Source organism: Podarcis filfolensis, assembly GCF_964270895.1.
Source record: "Podarcis filfolensis genome assembly, chromosome: 15".
Taxonomy (NCBI): domain Eukaryota; kingdom Metazoa; phylum Chordata; class Lepidosauria; order Squamata; family Lacertidae; genus Podarcis; species Podarcis filfolensis.
Genome location: NC_139618.1, coordinates 16083045 through 16099728, shown reverse-complemented (window position 1 = coordinate 16099728; position 16684 = coordinate 16083045). Strand labels below are relative to the sequence as shown.

General features: G+C 48.1%; 1 protein-coding gene across 4 annotated transcripts in view; it reads left to right on the top strand.

The window, feature by feature from the left end:
• Positions 1–16684, top strand: part of PITPNM3 (PITPNM family member 3) — a gene marked incomplete at its 5' end in the record, with an annotated part of 67957 nt that overhangs the window by 5942 nt on the left and 45331 nt on the right. For 2 of the 4 annotated variants that reach the window (XM_083588412.1, XM_083588411.1), the window contains one exon: positions 16113–16205. In XM_083588412.1, coding sequence (XP_083444538.1) covers positions 16113–16205 — 93 coding nt within the window. Of the gene's footprint in view, positions 1–11702; positions 11786–11867; positions 11890–16112; positions 16206–16684 lie in introns of those variants that run through there. The other 2 variants (XM_083588413.1, XM_083588414.1) reach the window with 2 other exon arrangements.

The following is a 16684-nucleotide window of genomic DNA, read 5'->3' as shown; positions in this document are numbered from 1 at the left end:
GTGAATCCCAACCTCCCTTTGAAAAGGCCCCAAACTGGCTGCTGGCCTGCCTATTAGGGCAAATCCACCTTTAATGTGCACCCCACACACATTTAAATCGCATGACCTCCCCCAAGGAATTCTGGGAATGGTAGGTTGTTAAGGCTACTGGGAATCAAAACTCATTTGAGGGGGCAACTACAGTTACCAGGATTCTTGCGGGGGGGGGCATGATTTTTATTTATATTTATTTCATAAAATTTATACACTGCTTGATTGTAAAAAAAACCCCCCAACAACCCTCAAAGCAGTTTATATATATATAAAATAAGTTTATCACTAAGAGAAACTAACAAATACTTTAAAACTTTCAAAAAGTTAAAATAGCAGTAGACTAAAAACAGATCGAGACTCTCAACAACTTCCTAAACATCTGGACGGAACTGTTTTTATTTTTTTTTTTTTTTTAAATAATATTTATTGAAGTTTCCAAAATACAGAAAGAGAAGAAAAGAAATTATGAAGATACATTCAGAACCTTATTTTCAGACATCCACTTTCTGGGACTCCCCCCTTCCCCCACCCCTACCGTATTCCCCTTTCATATTGTTGTTTCCACAAGTTCTATTTCTGATTTAAAGCACAATTTATATACCCCATTGTTCAAATTTAAATTTATACAAACCTTATACAACACCCTTGATAAAAAAAAGCAAAAGATCTCTCCCCATAGCCCGCCCCCTTTTCTTTCCACAATGTCCCCCTTTTTTCCCATTAAAGTAAAAGCACACAGAATAAAAGTATAAAAAAATAAGAAATATATTAGAAAAAAGAAAACCAATTCAGAAAATAGTTGCAAGCCTTTGGATTCTAATTCTCCCTCCCCTTCCCCGGTTTAATTTCCCTTATCCTCCAATCTATGTTTCCAGCCTGGAAGTCTTAAGTCCATCAATCCCATTTTTCCCCCAACTCCTTGCAGAATTATTTCCCATTTTTAGGATTACTTTTTAAAAATTAATTCCTAAATCTTTAAAAATGTCAAATTATAAAATTCCCCCCATTGTTCTTTCAAGGTTATAGTCCAGCTTCCTCTTGTTCCGCTGCTAAAACTTTCTTATTCAGAAGTTTAGTAACTCTACATGGGTTGTTGTTATTCAGGAACAAAAACTTGCGTTCAGTCCCTTCCTTCTTCAGTAAAGTATTCTGTTGTCTCCTTTTAGTCTAAACACCCTGTAGACGAGATTCAGTTTCAGTTTTGCAGCTTTCCCAGGAGATAACCAGTTCTGTGAAATTCCGAAGTGTTGTATTTTTCCCGGCTTACGCCCATCTTTGTAATGTCCCGAAGCTCCTCTAGGGGGGTTGTTGTAACTTTGTTTCCAAAAATCCGATTGTTCTCCGTATTTTCGCCATTTTGTATTCAAGTCTTAACAAATTATATCAAGTTGTAACAAATTTGACCAGCAAGGTCCTTGTAATAAAATCCTCTTTAAAATTCCGACTTTGACAGCTACTTTGACAGCTGTCAAAATCACCGGCTCTTTTCACCAGGCTCACTCCTCAATCGCCCCGGTTCCCAGGGAGGGGGGTGCATTTTCCTTCTCCTTCAATTCTTCCTCCAGCACAATTCTTGTACTTTCCCATCATGGAATTCTTGATTTTAGCAAAGATACCGTTCTTTTTGGGCCTTGGCTTCCCAATCCTTGTTTTAAAATGTCTACAATAGGGAGGGGGACTGACTTCCTTTTTAGATCCCCCCCCGCTCGTCTCAAATCCAAAAAATTTTTCTTCTTTTAAACCCGATTTCCAATTTACTCACGGGTTGTTGTTAAAAGTCCAAATTCTCAATGGAAGAAGTCAGCGCTCTCCGCCGGATGGCATGCGGCTTCGCTCGGCAGGGATGGCAGAGGACTCAAAGCACCACGCTTCTCCCCGGCACCCGATCCGTAGCCTTTAAAAAGGCTCCTTCACGAGTCGGGAGGGCGCTAGCGGTGCTAGCCGAGTCTCCAAGTCCACGGCCCCCGTGGCCGTGGTTTCTAAGGGTCCCCGCATCGCCGGTGCGGTAAAACCCAGCCCCTGCCGAGCCGGCTCCCTCCGGAGCTCGGAGGGAGTCCGCCATTCGGCGATGGCGCCAACCCGGAAGTCTTTCTGGACGGAACTGTTTTTAGCCGGTGCTGAAAAGAGTTCAGTGAAGGCACCTGCCTGTTGTCAAGAGGCAGGGAGTTCCAAAGGGCAGGAGCTGCCATACTACAGGACCAATTGCTTACAAATGTGGAATGGGTATTATGTGGCAGCTGTAACACTGCTCAGTTCTGCTGATTGACATTGTTAAGTAGGTGTATATGGGGTGAGGAGATTTTGCAGGTAAACAAGTCCCATGTTGCTAAGGGCTTTAAATGTGCACCTGATGTTTTTTAAATGTATGGTGTGGATCTGCTCATGGTGTTCACACCATGTTGCCAGGCTCCCCCTCCAACCCATCACAGTAGCTCGCATGGCCAGTGTTCAGGGATAGTGATGCTGGAGTTGCTGGTGATGGGAGTTGTTGCAGGGGCACATATTCCCCCGCTAGAAAAGGCAGAATGGGGAGGTTGGAAAAGTGGAACCCTATCAGCATTTGCAGGATTTGTTCCTGGCTTTGGTGGTAGAATCAAGTCTGAATCCCTGAATCTTTCAGGGTTTTGTAAAAAAGCAGTTCTAGGCTGGAGGGGGAGAACAGCGATGCCTCTAAACAGTCGTGGAGGTAGCAGGGATGGGGAGAGACTCTTTAAGAAATGGAGGATCCTGATCGCCCTGATCGCCACATCAAATTGGGGTTTTGCAGCTAAATTTTGTGCTTTCTGTCTCCCTATGTTTTGGGATGCTTTCTGCCTTTGGCCCGCCAGAAGTTGCTAGATTACATTTACAACTCCCATCATGAGAACCTAAGAAGAACCCTGCTGGATCAGGCCAATGGCCCATCTAGTCCAGCATCCTGTTTCCACAGTGGCCAACTAGATGCCTGTGGGAAGCCCCTAAACAGGATTTGAGTTAAGAGCAACTCTCTCTCTTCTGCCTTGGTCCGACCACACCTGGAGTCCTGTATCCAATTCTGGGCACCACCATTTAAGGAGGATGTTGACAAGCTGGAACGTGTGCAGACGAGGTCAACCGAGTTGACGATAGAAAAGTTTTCTAGTTTCTAAGCTAGCTGACAAAGATTGTCAAGGCCAAGCCTTACGAGGAATAAGGTGTGTTGGGTGTGTTTAGCCTGGGGAGAAGAAGACAAGAGAGGTGACATGACAGCCACCTTCCAATATCTCAAGGGCTGTCACGTGGGAAGACGGAGCCAGCTTCTTTTCTCTTGCTCCAGAGGGGAGGACTTGAACCAATGGATTCAGTTGACAAGGAAGGAGATTCCGGATCAACATTAAGAACTTTCTGACAGTAAGAGCCATTCAGCTGTGGAACGGGCTCCTTGGGAAGGTGGTGGACACTCCTGCGTGGGATGATTTTGAAGAGATATTGGATGACAATTTGTCAGGGATTCTGATTCCTGCATTGTAGGGTCAGACTAGATGGCCACTGGGTTCCCTTCCAGCTCTACAGTTCTGTGATTCCCCTTGCATGGTTTCCGGTAACTGATATTCAGGGGGAAAAATTCTCACCCAGGGTCAGTGGCCATGGGGGATGGGAGTCTAGCATCATCTGGGGGGCTCAGATTCCCACCAGTGCCAGTGTTGGGGCTTGTCTCCTTGTGGCTTTCACCCCACCCCCAAATAACATTTAATTTCATTCTGTATCTCGCTGCCCCAGTTGCATCGCTGCAATGGTGGTGCTCCTGAGCACCCCCTCCTGCCACCGTCTGCTGGGCTTCTTGCCTCCTGCACTAGTGGTGATATTTGAAGGGAGCCCAGTGCGCAGGCACCTCCCTGCACGGGAGAGAGAAAATAGCTCTGGGAAAATAAACATTAGTTCAGGGTGTTTGGAAGCCTGGCGGCCTGGCTAGACGCCAGTGGCGCTCAGCTCTCTCTCTCTCTCTACTGGCTGGCATTGTGTCCGTCAGCGGAGCGAGCTCTGAAGGAGGCGCCTTGTCTGCCCAAGGCAGAAAATGAGGCGTGGGGCTTCTCGAGAGTCTGTGACCTTCTCCATCCCGAAGGAGTTTGAGCAGCCTCCTTTGTGTCTCCCTTGACAGCCGCCTTCAAAGGGAAGGTCGATGGGCCGCTTGCAATGGCGAAACGGGCTTTGCACCCTTCTCCAGAAACTTTGAAGGATTTAAAAACAGGATTGGACACATTCATGGAGGCCGAGAAGGCTGCTGCCAGCCATGATGGCAATGCTGTCTGCCTCCACAGGCAGAGCGATGCTTCTGAATACCAGTTCCTAGAAGCCACAGGACGGGCTGGGTCTTGTGCTTGTGGGTTTCCCATAAGGGGCATCCGGTTGGCAACTTTGAGAACAGGGTGCTGGATAAGAAGGACCATTGGCCTAATCCAGGGAGGACTCTTCTGATGCTCTTATAGAACCTTCAGGCCCAGAGGCAGTCTGTCTAGATTCCTAGATGGTTAGATGAGTGAGATGCAGCATAATTAAAAAAAAAATCATGAAATTGTGCAGGGCATAATCTTTTGTAATACCAGAACGCTCGGACATCTAATGAAGCTGAATGTTGGGAGATTCAGGACAGACAAAATAAAGTCCATGCAGTGCAGACTTAATCTGCGGAACTCCCTCCCACAGGAGGCAGTGATGGCCACCAACTTGGATGGCTTTAGGAAAAGGTAAAGGGACCCCTGACCATTAGGTCCAGTCATGTCTGACTCTGGGGTTGCGGCGCTCATCTCGCTTTACTGGCCGAGGGAGCCAGCGTACAGCTTCCGGGTCATGTGGCCAGCATGACTAAGCCGCTTCTGGTGAACCAGAGCAGCGCACAGAAACGCTGTTTACCTTCCCGCCGGAGCGGTACCTATTTATCTACTTGCACTTTGAAGTGCTTTGGAAGTGCTAGGTTGGCAGGAGCAGGGACCGAGCAACGGGAGCTCACCCCTGGAGCTCAACCCGTCGTGGGGATTTGAACCGCTGACCTTCTGACTGGCAAGTCCTAGGCTCTGTGGTTTAACCCACAGTGCCACCCGTGTCGTGGATGGCTTTAGGAGGGGGTTAAACAAATTCTTGGAGGAGGAGAGGCTATCAATGGCTACTTGCCACGATGGGTATGCACTGCAGCCATCATCTGAAGCAGGGATGCTTCTGACTACCAGTTGCTGGAAGACACAGGAGGGGAGAGTGGTGGAATTCTGCTTCAGTCCTGCTTGTGGGCTTTGCTTTGGGCTAGCTGGTTGGTCAGTATGCTGGGCCAGATGGCCTGATCCAGCAGGGCACTTGTTAGGAGCAAATGTCCACACAGAGCCAGAAAGACCTGGAAATGCTTGGTTCATGGAGGAAGGCTATTCATCCGAATTGCGCGTGTGTTGAAAGTGAAATACTACATTTTGTGCAGAACCACATAAAACATATTTATTTCATTCAATTCATACACTGTTTGATTGCAAAAACAAACAAACCTCAAAGCAGTGGTACAAAAAGACAAAATAAGACAACAAAGAAAGAGAAAATTTCAGTAGCTTAAAGCATGCAAAAAGTTTAAAGAATAAAATGGGTCAAAATTCATACCAGCTTTCTAAACTAGTCTGAATGAGAATGTGTTGAGCAGGTGCCCCAAAGAGAACAGCGAAGGCGCCTGCTTGATTTCAATAGGCAGAGAGTTCCACAGTGTAGATGCCGCCACACTAAACCGTAGAGGATGCCCCCTTTCCAGTGGCTTTCCCCCTCCTGTCGTAGGCCCTGCCAGGGACAAAAGAAGCGGTGCATAGCTTTCCTTTCTTCCTCCCCTCTCCCTCTCCCCCTCCTTCCCTGCCGCCTCTGAACTGGGAGTGAAGCTGCATCACCAGCACCCGAATTAGCCCCTGATGTCACCCTGGAAGTTGGCGCTGTGCTCCAGAACGCAGCCACTCCTTGCGTCAGCCGCGGCTCATTGACATTCTCTCTGGTGCTTCCCTCTCCCCTCCTCAGCATGCGCCGTTGCTGCCAGGTCTATTTTTAGCTCCACAGGTTTGAGCAGAATGAGGCCTCTCCATCACAACTTCAGCCTCCCCTCCCCGACTTCTGCTTGCCTCTTCCCCGTGTCCAAGACACGGGAGGAGACTCCACACACTCTCTTAGTGTATATTTATTGCCTTGAGAGCTCCACCTTTTTCTCCCCAAGGAGCTCCAGGCGGTGTATGTGGTTCTTTCCCCCATCTCAATTAATCCCCACATCAAACCTGTGAGGTAGGCTAGGCTGAGAGGCAGCAACTGGCTCCCCAAGGTAACCAAGCGAGCTTCATGGCAGAGTGGTGGATTTGAACCCTGATCTCTCCCATGTCCTAGTCCGACACTCTGACTGATACCAATGGGAACATGCGACTCAGTTGTGACTTACAGTGGTACCTCGGGTTAAGAACTTAATTCGTTCCGGAGGTCCGTTCTTAACCTGAAACTTTTCTTAACCTGAAGCACCACTTTAGCTAATGGGGCCTCCTGCTGCTGCCGTGCTGCCGGAGCACAATTTCTGTTCTCATCCTGAAGCAAAGTTCTTAACCCGAGGTACTATATCTGGGTTAGCGGAGTCTGTAACCTGAAGTGTATTTAACTTGAAGCGTATGTAACCCAAGGTACCACTGTATGGTAAAAATTAAGCACTGAAAGAGGATAGGACAACTATCATCCTTTCCTTAGCAGTGATAAGGACCCTGAAGTCTCTCCCTCCCCCATCTGCAATATATATCCTGCAATTAAGAAGCCTATTATGTGCTTGTGGGGGTCCCCCATCTCCCTGTTGTAATGCAGAATAGCATCCCTGCCAAGTCTGGATGGTCCTGAGATGAGAGTTCGGAAATCACCAGAGAGTTTATAAAATTTTGCATGGCATGGAGAGAGTGCTTGTTCCCTTGTAAGCAGGCCAGTGCAGACCTTGCCTGAGGTCTGGGATGGGAGTCTTCTTCTTGGCATGATGGTATAAGTCATGGGTAGGCAAACTAAGGCCTGGGGGCCGGATCCGGCCCAATTGCCTTCTAAATCTGGCCGGATCTGGGAATCCGTGTGTTTTTACATGAGTAGAATGTGAGCTTTTATTTAAAATGCATCTCTGGGTTATTTGTGGGGCATAGGAATTCGTCCCCCCCTCTTTTCCCCAAAATATAGTCTGCCCCCCCCACAAGGACAGTGGACCAGCCCCCTGCTGAAAAAGTTTGCTGCCCCTGGCGTAAGTCCAGCAGGGCTCCCCAGCCGGCTGAGCCCTCCGAGGCTCAGAGCAAGTGGACCTGGCTGCCCACCCCTCTGCAAGGGTATGTAAGGACATGGTCATCTTGTGGAGCTCAGGTGGACATCCAATCTTGTTGAATGGTGTGAAGAGTCATCTTTGGCTGTTGAGGTCAAAGGCCTTTGTCAAGTCTATGAAGGCGATGTATGAGGGGCATCTCTGCTCTGGGCATTCCTCCTGCAGCTGCTGCAGTGAGAAAATCATGTCGACTGTTAACCTCTGAGCTCTAAAGCCTCATTATGACTCAGGATAGACCCTGTCAGTGAGTGACTGTAATCTGTTGAGAACTTCACGGGCAAAGGATTTCCCCACAGTACTCAGCAGGGAGATCCCATGTTACAGTCATGGCAGTCCCCTTTGTTCTTATAGAGCAGCGTTTCCCAAACTTGAGTCCCCAAAACAGCTGGTCTGTTGACTACAATTACCACCATCCCTAGCTAGGAGGACTAGTGGCGAGGAATCATGGGAACTGTAGTCCAAAAACAGCTGGAGACCCAAATTTGGCTGGCAATAGCTACTAGTCATGCTGGCTATGGTCTGCCTCCAAAGTCAAGACAGTAATGCTTCTGAATGCTGGAAACCACAGGAGGGGAGAAGGCTCGCATCCTGCTTTCCGGTTTTCCACTGGGGCTTCTAGTTGGCCACTGTGTGAAGAGGGTGCTGTGTGAAGACAGAATGCTGTCCAGGGTTGTAAAGACTGCGGAGAGAATAATTGGGTGCACTCTTCCCACCTTGGATCAAATCTATGCTTCCAGGTGCCATAAGAAAGCTGCAGAGATAGTGCAGGATAGTGCACACCCCGGAAATGATCTCTTTCAGCTTCTGCCTTCTGGAAGAAGGTTCAGGGTTATAAAGACTAGGACTAGCTGCCTGAGAAACAGTTTCTATCCAAATGCGATTTTGGTTTTAAACGCAGTGTAAGGTAGTCTCTCTGTGAGTATATTGTATTCAATTATGGGGTATCAGAGTTTTTAGGGGCTAACCAGGCTGGGATAGTTGGGATATCAGGCTTGTTGGTTTTTGAATGTCTGGTGTAGATTTTTTCAATTTTGTTGTTCTGTATGAGACAATGACAATAAAGATTGTCATTGACAAAGACAATGACAATTGTATTGTATCATATCGTATCATATCGACTAGATTAGCCATTGGCCTGAACCATTGGGCTCCTTTCCACGGGGGCAGAGCTGCATTTCAGAGCCCCTGAATAAATGCCTGCCCAGCTCAGCTCTCAGGATCTCCACAGCTGGGCATTTTCCGCATGTTGGCAAATGCCCAGAAAATTACTTTTAATGTGGCTTGTAAGGACCTGATTGCATCCAGGTGTGGGCCACAGCCAGAAAATGATATTTGGCATGGAGGCTGACCTTTAATTAATTGGATGCAGCATGATATAATTGAATGATAGAATAGTAGAGTTGAAAGGGATCCCGAGGGTCATCTCGTCCAATCCCCTACAATATAGCTAGTGCCCAGGCTTGACATACATCAGGACAATTCCTGACATGTAAAAATGTAAAAATGACGTTGGGGGGAATTTTGCTAAACTGGCAAAATGTCAGGGGAAACCCAGGTGTATGGCGATGCGGAAACAGCTCCGAAAGCTTCAACGTCAGTACGTTATTGGGGGAGGTTTCGCTCAAAAGTTTGGGTTTGTCCACATAAAAAGCTCAACATTTTGGCTGGTTTCCTAAAGAAAGCTCAGCAACTTTGTGGATGTCGTGAAAGCCAGGAATTTTACTTTCTGAAATATGGCAACCCTACTAGTGCCTATCCAGGGGAAATGCACATGGCTGCCAGGTAATAAGAAGGGCCAGGGAGATGGGATTGTCCAGCTACCTGCCTCAAAATTCTACCCTGGTTGCCTCTTGGGTTTCTGGGCTAGTTGTTTGTCATGGTTTGCAAAGCCCTTGATGGTTTGGAGCCCAAATATCTGCAGGGCTTCCACCTCAGCTCCAAAACCAGATGGATCTATTCTTAATACTGCTGTGTGTATTGGGGGGGGGGGCTCTGTTCACGCTCTCTGCCAGGATTTGGGGTGAGGGGCCTCTTTTCCATGGCTCTGGAACATGGGTAGGGAAACTAAGGCCCGGGGGCCGAATCCGGCCCAATCGCCTTCTAAATCTGGCCCGCAGACGGTCCGGGAATCGGCGTGTTTGTACATGAGTAGAATGTGTCCTTTTATTTAAAATTCATCTCTGGGTTCATTTGTGTGGCATAGGAATTCATTCTCTCTCTCCCCCCCAAAAAATATAGTCTGGCCCCCTACAAGGTCTGAGGGACAGTGGACCGGCCCCCTGCTGAAAAAGTTTGCTGACCCCTGCTCTGGAATGATCCCACCTCTCTTCTGCATTTGAAACAGACCTCTTCAAATATCTGAAGGGCTGTTTTCTGCTGCTCCAGAGGAGAGGACCCAAACCAGTGGATTCAAATGGCAAAGAAATGAGGTTCTGACTAAACGTTAGGAAAAACTCTCTGACAGCCGGAGCTGTTCGACAGTGGAACGGACTTCCCTGGAAGCTGGTGGACTCTCCTTCCTTGGCGGTTTTTAAAGAGTTCAATGGCCACCTCTTGTGGATTCTTTAGATGTGATTCCTGCATTGCTGGGGGTTGGCCTGGATGGCCTTTGGGGGTCCTTTCCAACTCAACAGTTCTATGAGTCTATGAAAAAAGGGCTGGAACCAGCCAGTTGAGCCTGTGTCTTTTGCCTTCAGTTCTTCTTCTCTCCCCCCCCCCCCGCGATGGCGATGCCTCCTTCCGGAAATGATGATGGGCTCCCTTGCAAAGGCAGGGATACCGGGGCTTGGCCCCCCCAGCAGGGTTAGTTCTGCCCATCAGGGGTTCCATCTAATAGCAGCAGCGTGGCTTTTTTTGCAGGGAAAGGAGAGAAAGAGATATCCATTTGGGGGATGAGTCATCCAGCGAGCAGCTCCACAAGCCGCCGCCCCCCCCTCTTCTTCTTGCCTGTTTTGAATTCCCAGGCGAGGGCGGAGGTGAGCCTGGAGCCTGAGCTAATCGCCACAGCAGGGAACGCTTTTCCCTCTCAGGGGAAAGGAAGGAGGAGCAGGAGGCAGAGGCCTCTCATCCCAGTCCACCTCCTTGAGGAAGGAGGGCTTTTAGCATTTCAAAGGAACTAGGAGGCTTTTTGAGAAGAGGGAGCAATCTTGAGTGCCTAATGGAAGGTTTCATCTCAGGTGTCCATGCACAATTTGGTTTGGTGCCGTGAGGGAGAGAGAGAGAGAGGCAGTGGTGGTGTAGTGGTTAGAGTGCCAGACTAGTGCCTGGGAGAGACCAGGGTTCAAATCCCCACTCAGCCACGAAGCTCACTGGGTGGCTTGGGGGGCCAGTCACTGCCTCTCGGCCTAACCTACCTCACAGGGCTGTTGTGAGGATAAAATGGGGAAAGAACCATGGGCCCCACTTTGCTCTTCTTGGAGAAAAAGGTGGGACAGAAATGTAATGACAAAGAATGCCACGCATGGGCTAGCCCTCCTCCTCTGCAGACCCAATCTTTGTGGCTTAGGGCCTAGAACATGCCCTCCCCACTGTTCAAAGTGCTTGGGCCATCATCAAATCATAGAACCGAAGAGTTGGAAAGCACCCCAAAGGCCATCTAGACCAACCCCTTGCAACGCAGGAACCACAGCTAAAGAATCCCTGACAGGTGGCTGCCTAAGGTCTGTTTAAAAACCTCCAAGGAAGACAGTCCCATGCGGCCCGTTCTTCTATCAAATAGCTCTTATTGTCAGAAAGCTTTAATCAGAATCTCCTTTCTAGCAATTTGAATTCATTGGTTCAGGTTCCCCTCCTCAGGAGCAGAGGGAAGCAAGCTTTCTCCATCTTCCCAAGGACAGCCCTTCAGATATTTGAAGGTGGCTATCATATCACCTCTCGGTCTCCTCTTCTCCAGGCTAAACATCCCCAACTCCCTCAACTGTTCCTCATCAGGCTTGGTTTCCAGACACTTGGCTATCTTGCTTGCCCTCCTCAACACACTTTCTAGCTTGTCAATATCCTCCTTAAATTATGATGCTCAGAACTAGACACAGGACTCCAGCTGTGGTCTGTCCAAGGCAGAATAGAAAGCACATCAAAGTGCAAGTAGAGAAATAGGTACCGCTCTGGCGGGAAGGTAAACAGTGTTTCCGTGCACTGCTCTGGTTTTGCCAGAAGCGGCTTAGTCATGCTGGCCACATGACCTGGAAGCTGTCTGCGGACAAACACCAGCTCCCTTGGCCAGTAAAGCGAGATGAGTGCCGCAACCCCAGAGTTGTCTGCGACTGGACTTAACGGTCAGGGGTCCCTTTACCTTTACCTTTATAATCCCCCTCTGTTCCTGCCCCCTTCCTTCAGCTCTGTCTGACAGTTGGATGCAGGGAGAAGAGAGTGTTATGGTTGCCTAGCAACCAGAGGGGTGGTGGTGGTCTTCCTTTGCTTTCCTGGCATCTCCTGTGACCATTTGGTTTGCAGGTAAGCAAACGCTCCTCCACCCCAAAGCTACCGCCATCCCTGCTGTGGTCAAAGGACAGGTGTGAGGCCAAAGCTGAGGCTGAACGCTTGAAGTTTCTGGACAGGTAAAAGAAAGTCATTCATGCAACACATAGTTAAACTATGGAACTCCCTCCCACAGGAGTTGGCCACCAACTTGGATGGATTGAAAAGAGAATTGAACAAATTCACGGAGGAGGTGGGGGCTATTGATGGCTACTAGCTGTGATGGCTATGCTCAACCTCCACGGTCTGAGGCAGCAGTTGGGAATCACGAGAAGGGAGAGTGTTGCTCTTGGGCTCAAGTCCTGCTTGTGGGTTTCCCACAGACATTCTGGGTGGCCAATGTGAGAGCAGGATGCTGGACTAGATGGGCTGCTGGACTGATCTATCAGCCAGGCTATTCTTAGGTTTTTAAAGGCCACCCAAACAGGGCAACTGTTTCTCTAATTGCTCTAGCAGAAGAACAATCAAGCCTTCACCTTGTGGTTAGCATAAAAGTCTGCTTAGGTCAGCTGTTGTGTCAGAGGAGACCCCACTTGCCAGACTCTCTTCTGAGCTGATAGGGTGTTTTGCATACATAACAGCTTTTATTATTATTATTATTAAAGATTTTGTTGATTTACAAAAGTGTGTGCAATGTCTCATTTCCCCCCCTCCATGTAACATTTTTATAAATAATAATAATAATAATAATAATAATAATAATAATAATAATAATAATATATTATTTATACCCCGCCCATCTGGCTGGGTTTCCGCATACCGATGAACACCCAGCCCAAACTCCCTGATGATCTCTCCCAGCGGCTGCATGTAGATGTTGAAAAGCATGGGGGAGAGGACAGAACCCTGAGGCACCCCACAAGTGAGAGCCCAGGGGTCTGAACACTCATCCCCCCCCACCACTTTCTGAACACGGCCCAGGAGGAAGGAGTGGAACCACTGTATAACAGTGCCCCCAGCTCCCAGCCCCTCTAGACGGTCCAGAAGGATGTTATGGTCGATGGTGTCAAAAGCCGCTGAGAGATCCAGCAGAACTAGGAAACAGCTCTCACCTTTGTCCCTAGCCCGCCGGAAATCAGTTTCTTTTGTTGAGACGTTAGGAAAAAAAGGGGGAAAGAGGTGGGGGGGTCGATGGGGGGGGGTCGTGTGGCGATGTTTCTATTTTACTTACTCTATGTAGGGTTTGGTGTCAGCGTTGCTTGTGCAGGTTCTTTGCTGTTCACTTGTGTTCCTTTGGTGGTGAGAGAGGTTGGGGTTGGCCTAGGGTGTGGTTATTCATTTGCGGATGGCTGTGGTGGTCTTTGTTTTCGTGTGTGTGTGGGGGGGTGTTTTGGATCAGGTTAGCCATATTGATTTGTATGCCGTTGGTGGATTTTTGTCATCGTACATAACAGCTTTTATGACAAAGTTATTACAACCTGGTTAATAAGACACTGCAAGAAGTTAGCTTTGCAAGAAAAACACAGGATAATAGCATTGCCAGTCAAACATTCCGGACTCCCATTCAAATATTCATCCTCTTTCTTTCGTTGAGTTTCTTCTCTCTCTTTTTTGCACACTCCAAAGGAGACATGGTCTTAAGATAGAAATAGGCTGAGGCCATAATAGAGTCCAAGTTTCTTGGTGATCAGAGACCCAGACATTCTGCTTCCACACTGCAAGGGCTCCCTTACCCCCTACAGATGGGGGGCTGAAGCTGGCATTGGCTTTCGAGGCTGGGGAATGCAGAGGGCAAGCGGGCGATTCAAAGGAGCACTGCTGGGAGGGAGGCCTAAACATTTATCCTCATCAGGCGCAGCACTCAATTAGTTGAGGCTTCGTCAGCTTAATTTGAAGGGGCTCCGTGTGTGTCTGGGAACACTTAAGGCTAAGTGGACTTTATTCAATGGAGCCAAGCGATTAAGCTGAGTTCTGTGCCTGCCAGGCAAAACGGTCGAGATATTGGATCCATGACTGCCGCATTCATTAGCCATAATTAGACAACTTGCATTTATAAAATCCTATAGCCATTAAGTGGGCTTATCAGGAGGAGTGGGAACAGCGAGGCTGTCGAAGGAGGAAGGCTACCTAATGGCTGGCCTGGCTGTGCCAATAATGGCATGGGGGCTTCTTGGGGGAGTTTTCAGATTTCCCCTTGCATCTGCTGAGTCTCTGAGCCCAAACAGGATGTTTGTTTGGCCTGTTCCGGTTGTAGGGCTCTTCTTAGGATTGCTAAATGGAGCTTCCATGGACAGAGCCGGTCTACCTTAGAATGGTGGAGAACAAGACTGGGTTTCCCATTTGGCCACTGTGAGGGCAGGATCCATCAGGCTCTTCCTATGGTCTTAGGACAGGCTCTGAGTCATGTCTGATCCACTGAAGGAGGTGGAAACTGAAATGTTTTTCTCCCAGAGTGTCATATATCTGCCTTGTTACTCATCCTACTTAATCTACAAGCATTTTTACCTCTTAGCTAAAGAGACTCCTCCAGTGATTTGCAAGAATCATGCATTGCAAGCCACCAGAGGGCTTTTTAAAGTCTTGCACAGATACACACCTAATAAATTCTAAGCAGGAATGAGCACTGTTGCCCGTTTCCAGAGAATTCTGACTTGCCACAGTGTTTGCACACAAGGGGTGAGTTGTTGGCTGTGGATTTGATAAAAGATTCATCTTCTTGGCGGCTCTTGCTGCTTCCCTTCACTGATGATTGTGCTTATTGTATGAGTAATGATTTGCCCCTTGTTTACTTCTTTGGGTGCCTGATGTTTGGGCTGGAAACCAAACTTCCAAATCATATACATTAATAGAGGAGAAGCCAGCTTGGGGTTCGAGTTTCTAGCTGTCTGTATTGTTTGTTGCATTTATCTCCCAACTTTTTCACCAAGGAGCTCAAGGTGGCATACATAGTTTGTCCTCCCTCCTCATTTAATCTTCACAACAACCCTGTGAGGTAGGTTAGTGTGAGAGGTGGTGACTGGCCCATGGTCACTCAATGAGCTTCAGAGTTGCTTCCAAACTCTGCCCCTCCCCTGGGCTGCCTTCCTTTTCTGGGATGAATGTGTAGAACAGATGCAGAGCCTGCTGGATCAGGCCTATGGCCCATCTAGCCCAGCATCCTGTCCTCACATGGGCCTATTGTGGGAAACTGGCAAGTTGGATCCGAGCACAAGAGCCCTTTCCAGCAACTGGTATTCAGATGCATGGCTGCAGAGCAAAGCCATCATGGCTAGTATCCATCAATAGCCCTCTGCTCCCTCTGCTGGGAGCCAGTGTGGTGTAGTGGTTAAGAGGGGTGGACTTGTAATCTGGTGAACCGGGTTTGCGTCTTCGCCTCCACATGCAGCTGCCGGGTGACCTTGGGCCAGTCACACTTCTCTGAAGTCTCTCAGCCTCACTCACCTCACAGAGTGTTTGTTGTGGGGGAGGGAGGGAAAGGAGATTGTTAGCCGCTTTGAGACTCCTTAAGGGGAGTGAAAGGCAGGATATCAAGTCCAAACTCTTCTTCTCTTCTTCTTCTTCTTCTTCTTCTTCTTCTTCTTCTTCTTCTTCTTCTTCTTCTTCTTCCATGAATCTGTCTAATCCTTTCTTAAAAGCAATCCAAGCTGGGAGCTATTATGCCCTCCTATGATACTGAGTTCCACATTTTAACTCTGTGCTGCCTGAAGAAGAGCTTTCTTATATCTGTCCTAAATCGTCCAATGATATTCTCTGGACATGGTGGGCACTCTCAGGTGTCAATAAGTGATGAAATGGTAGCAGTTTTACTCAGTTGATTGATAGGTAAATCTGTATATATGAAAAATGGGGAGGGGAGAGGAATCCCCCTAGTCCAGAAGTGAAAAAAGTGTCCTTGAGGATGAAGGGTTGTTTTGGATAAGGTGTGCCTTATTGTTCTCACATGTACATGATTAAATTTGAGCATTTACACCCCTGTGTTCAGCCAACAAGACTCCCAGAGTGGCTTACATACAGTCACTTAAAACAAAACAATCCCATTCTCCACAGGAATGCTATATAAGAAAATACAACTTGCAAGGGAAAAGGCACAGGAAGGGCAGAGGGAAAAAAAACTTGGGTACCAATTCTTAAGCAGCTGTTCTCATGTGGGATGGGTGAGCAGGATCCTGCCTTTCATATGGTGCTTGATGTTGGCCGTTTCTGTAAGTCCTTGTATGAAAATAAGTTTAATTTCACCAGGCTGATTAATTGGGAGCACTTTTCATAGCGGATCAAAATGTTTTGTTTTGACTCCAGCGTTGCAGCCAAAAATCTGTTCACTCCTCTGACTTTTCTCTGTTTGTTTGTCTGTCTCCTTCTGCAGCTGATTTACGCCGGTTCAGCGCCCAGTGGCCCATGCACGGGATCCTGACTGACTCCGTGGAGAGCTCCGATGATGAGTTCTTTGATGCACGAGGTTGGTGTTCATTATGCTTACTGCCAGGCATCCAAAGTCTCTCTCAGGGCATTGTCCCCTTGCTCCATTTCCTAGAGGCCTTCTGTGTTTCCACTGTCGGGTTCCTCTTAGACATCCTCTGCTGCCTTGGGCTGAGTCAGACCACTGGTCCATCCAGGTCAACATTATTATAAATGAAAATAATAGAAGTAAAGGTAAAGGTAAAGGGACCCCTGACCATTAGGTCCAGTTGCGGATGACTCTGGGGTTGCGGCACTCATCTCGCTTTATTAGCTTCCTAAGCCGCTTCTGGCGAACCAGAGCAGTGCACGGAAACGCCCGAGTGGTACCTATTTATCAACTTGCACTTTGACGTGCTTTCGAACTGCTAGGTTGGCAGGAGCAGGGGCTGAACAACGGGAGCTCACCCCATCTTGGGGATTCAAACCACCGACCTTCTGATCGGCAAGTCCTAGGCTCTATGGTTAAACCCACAGCGC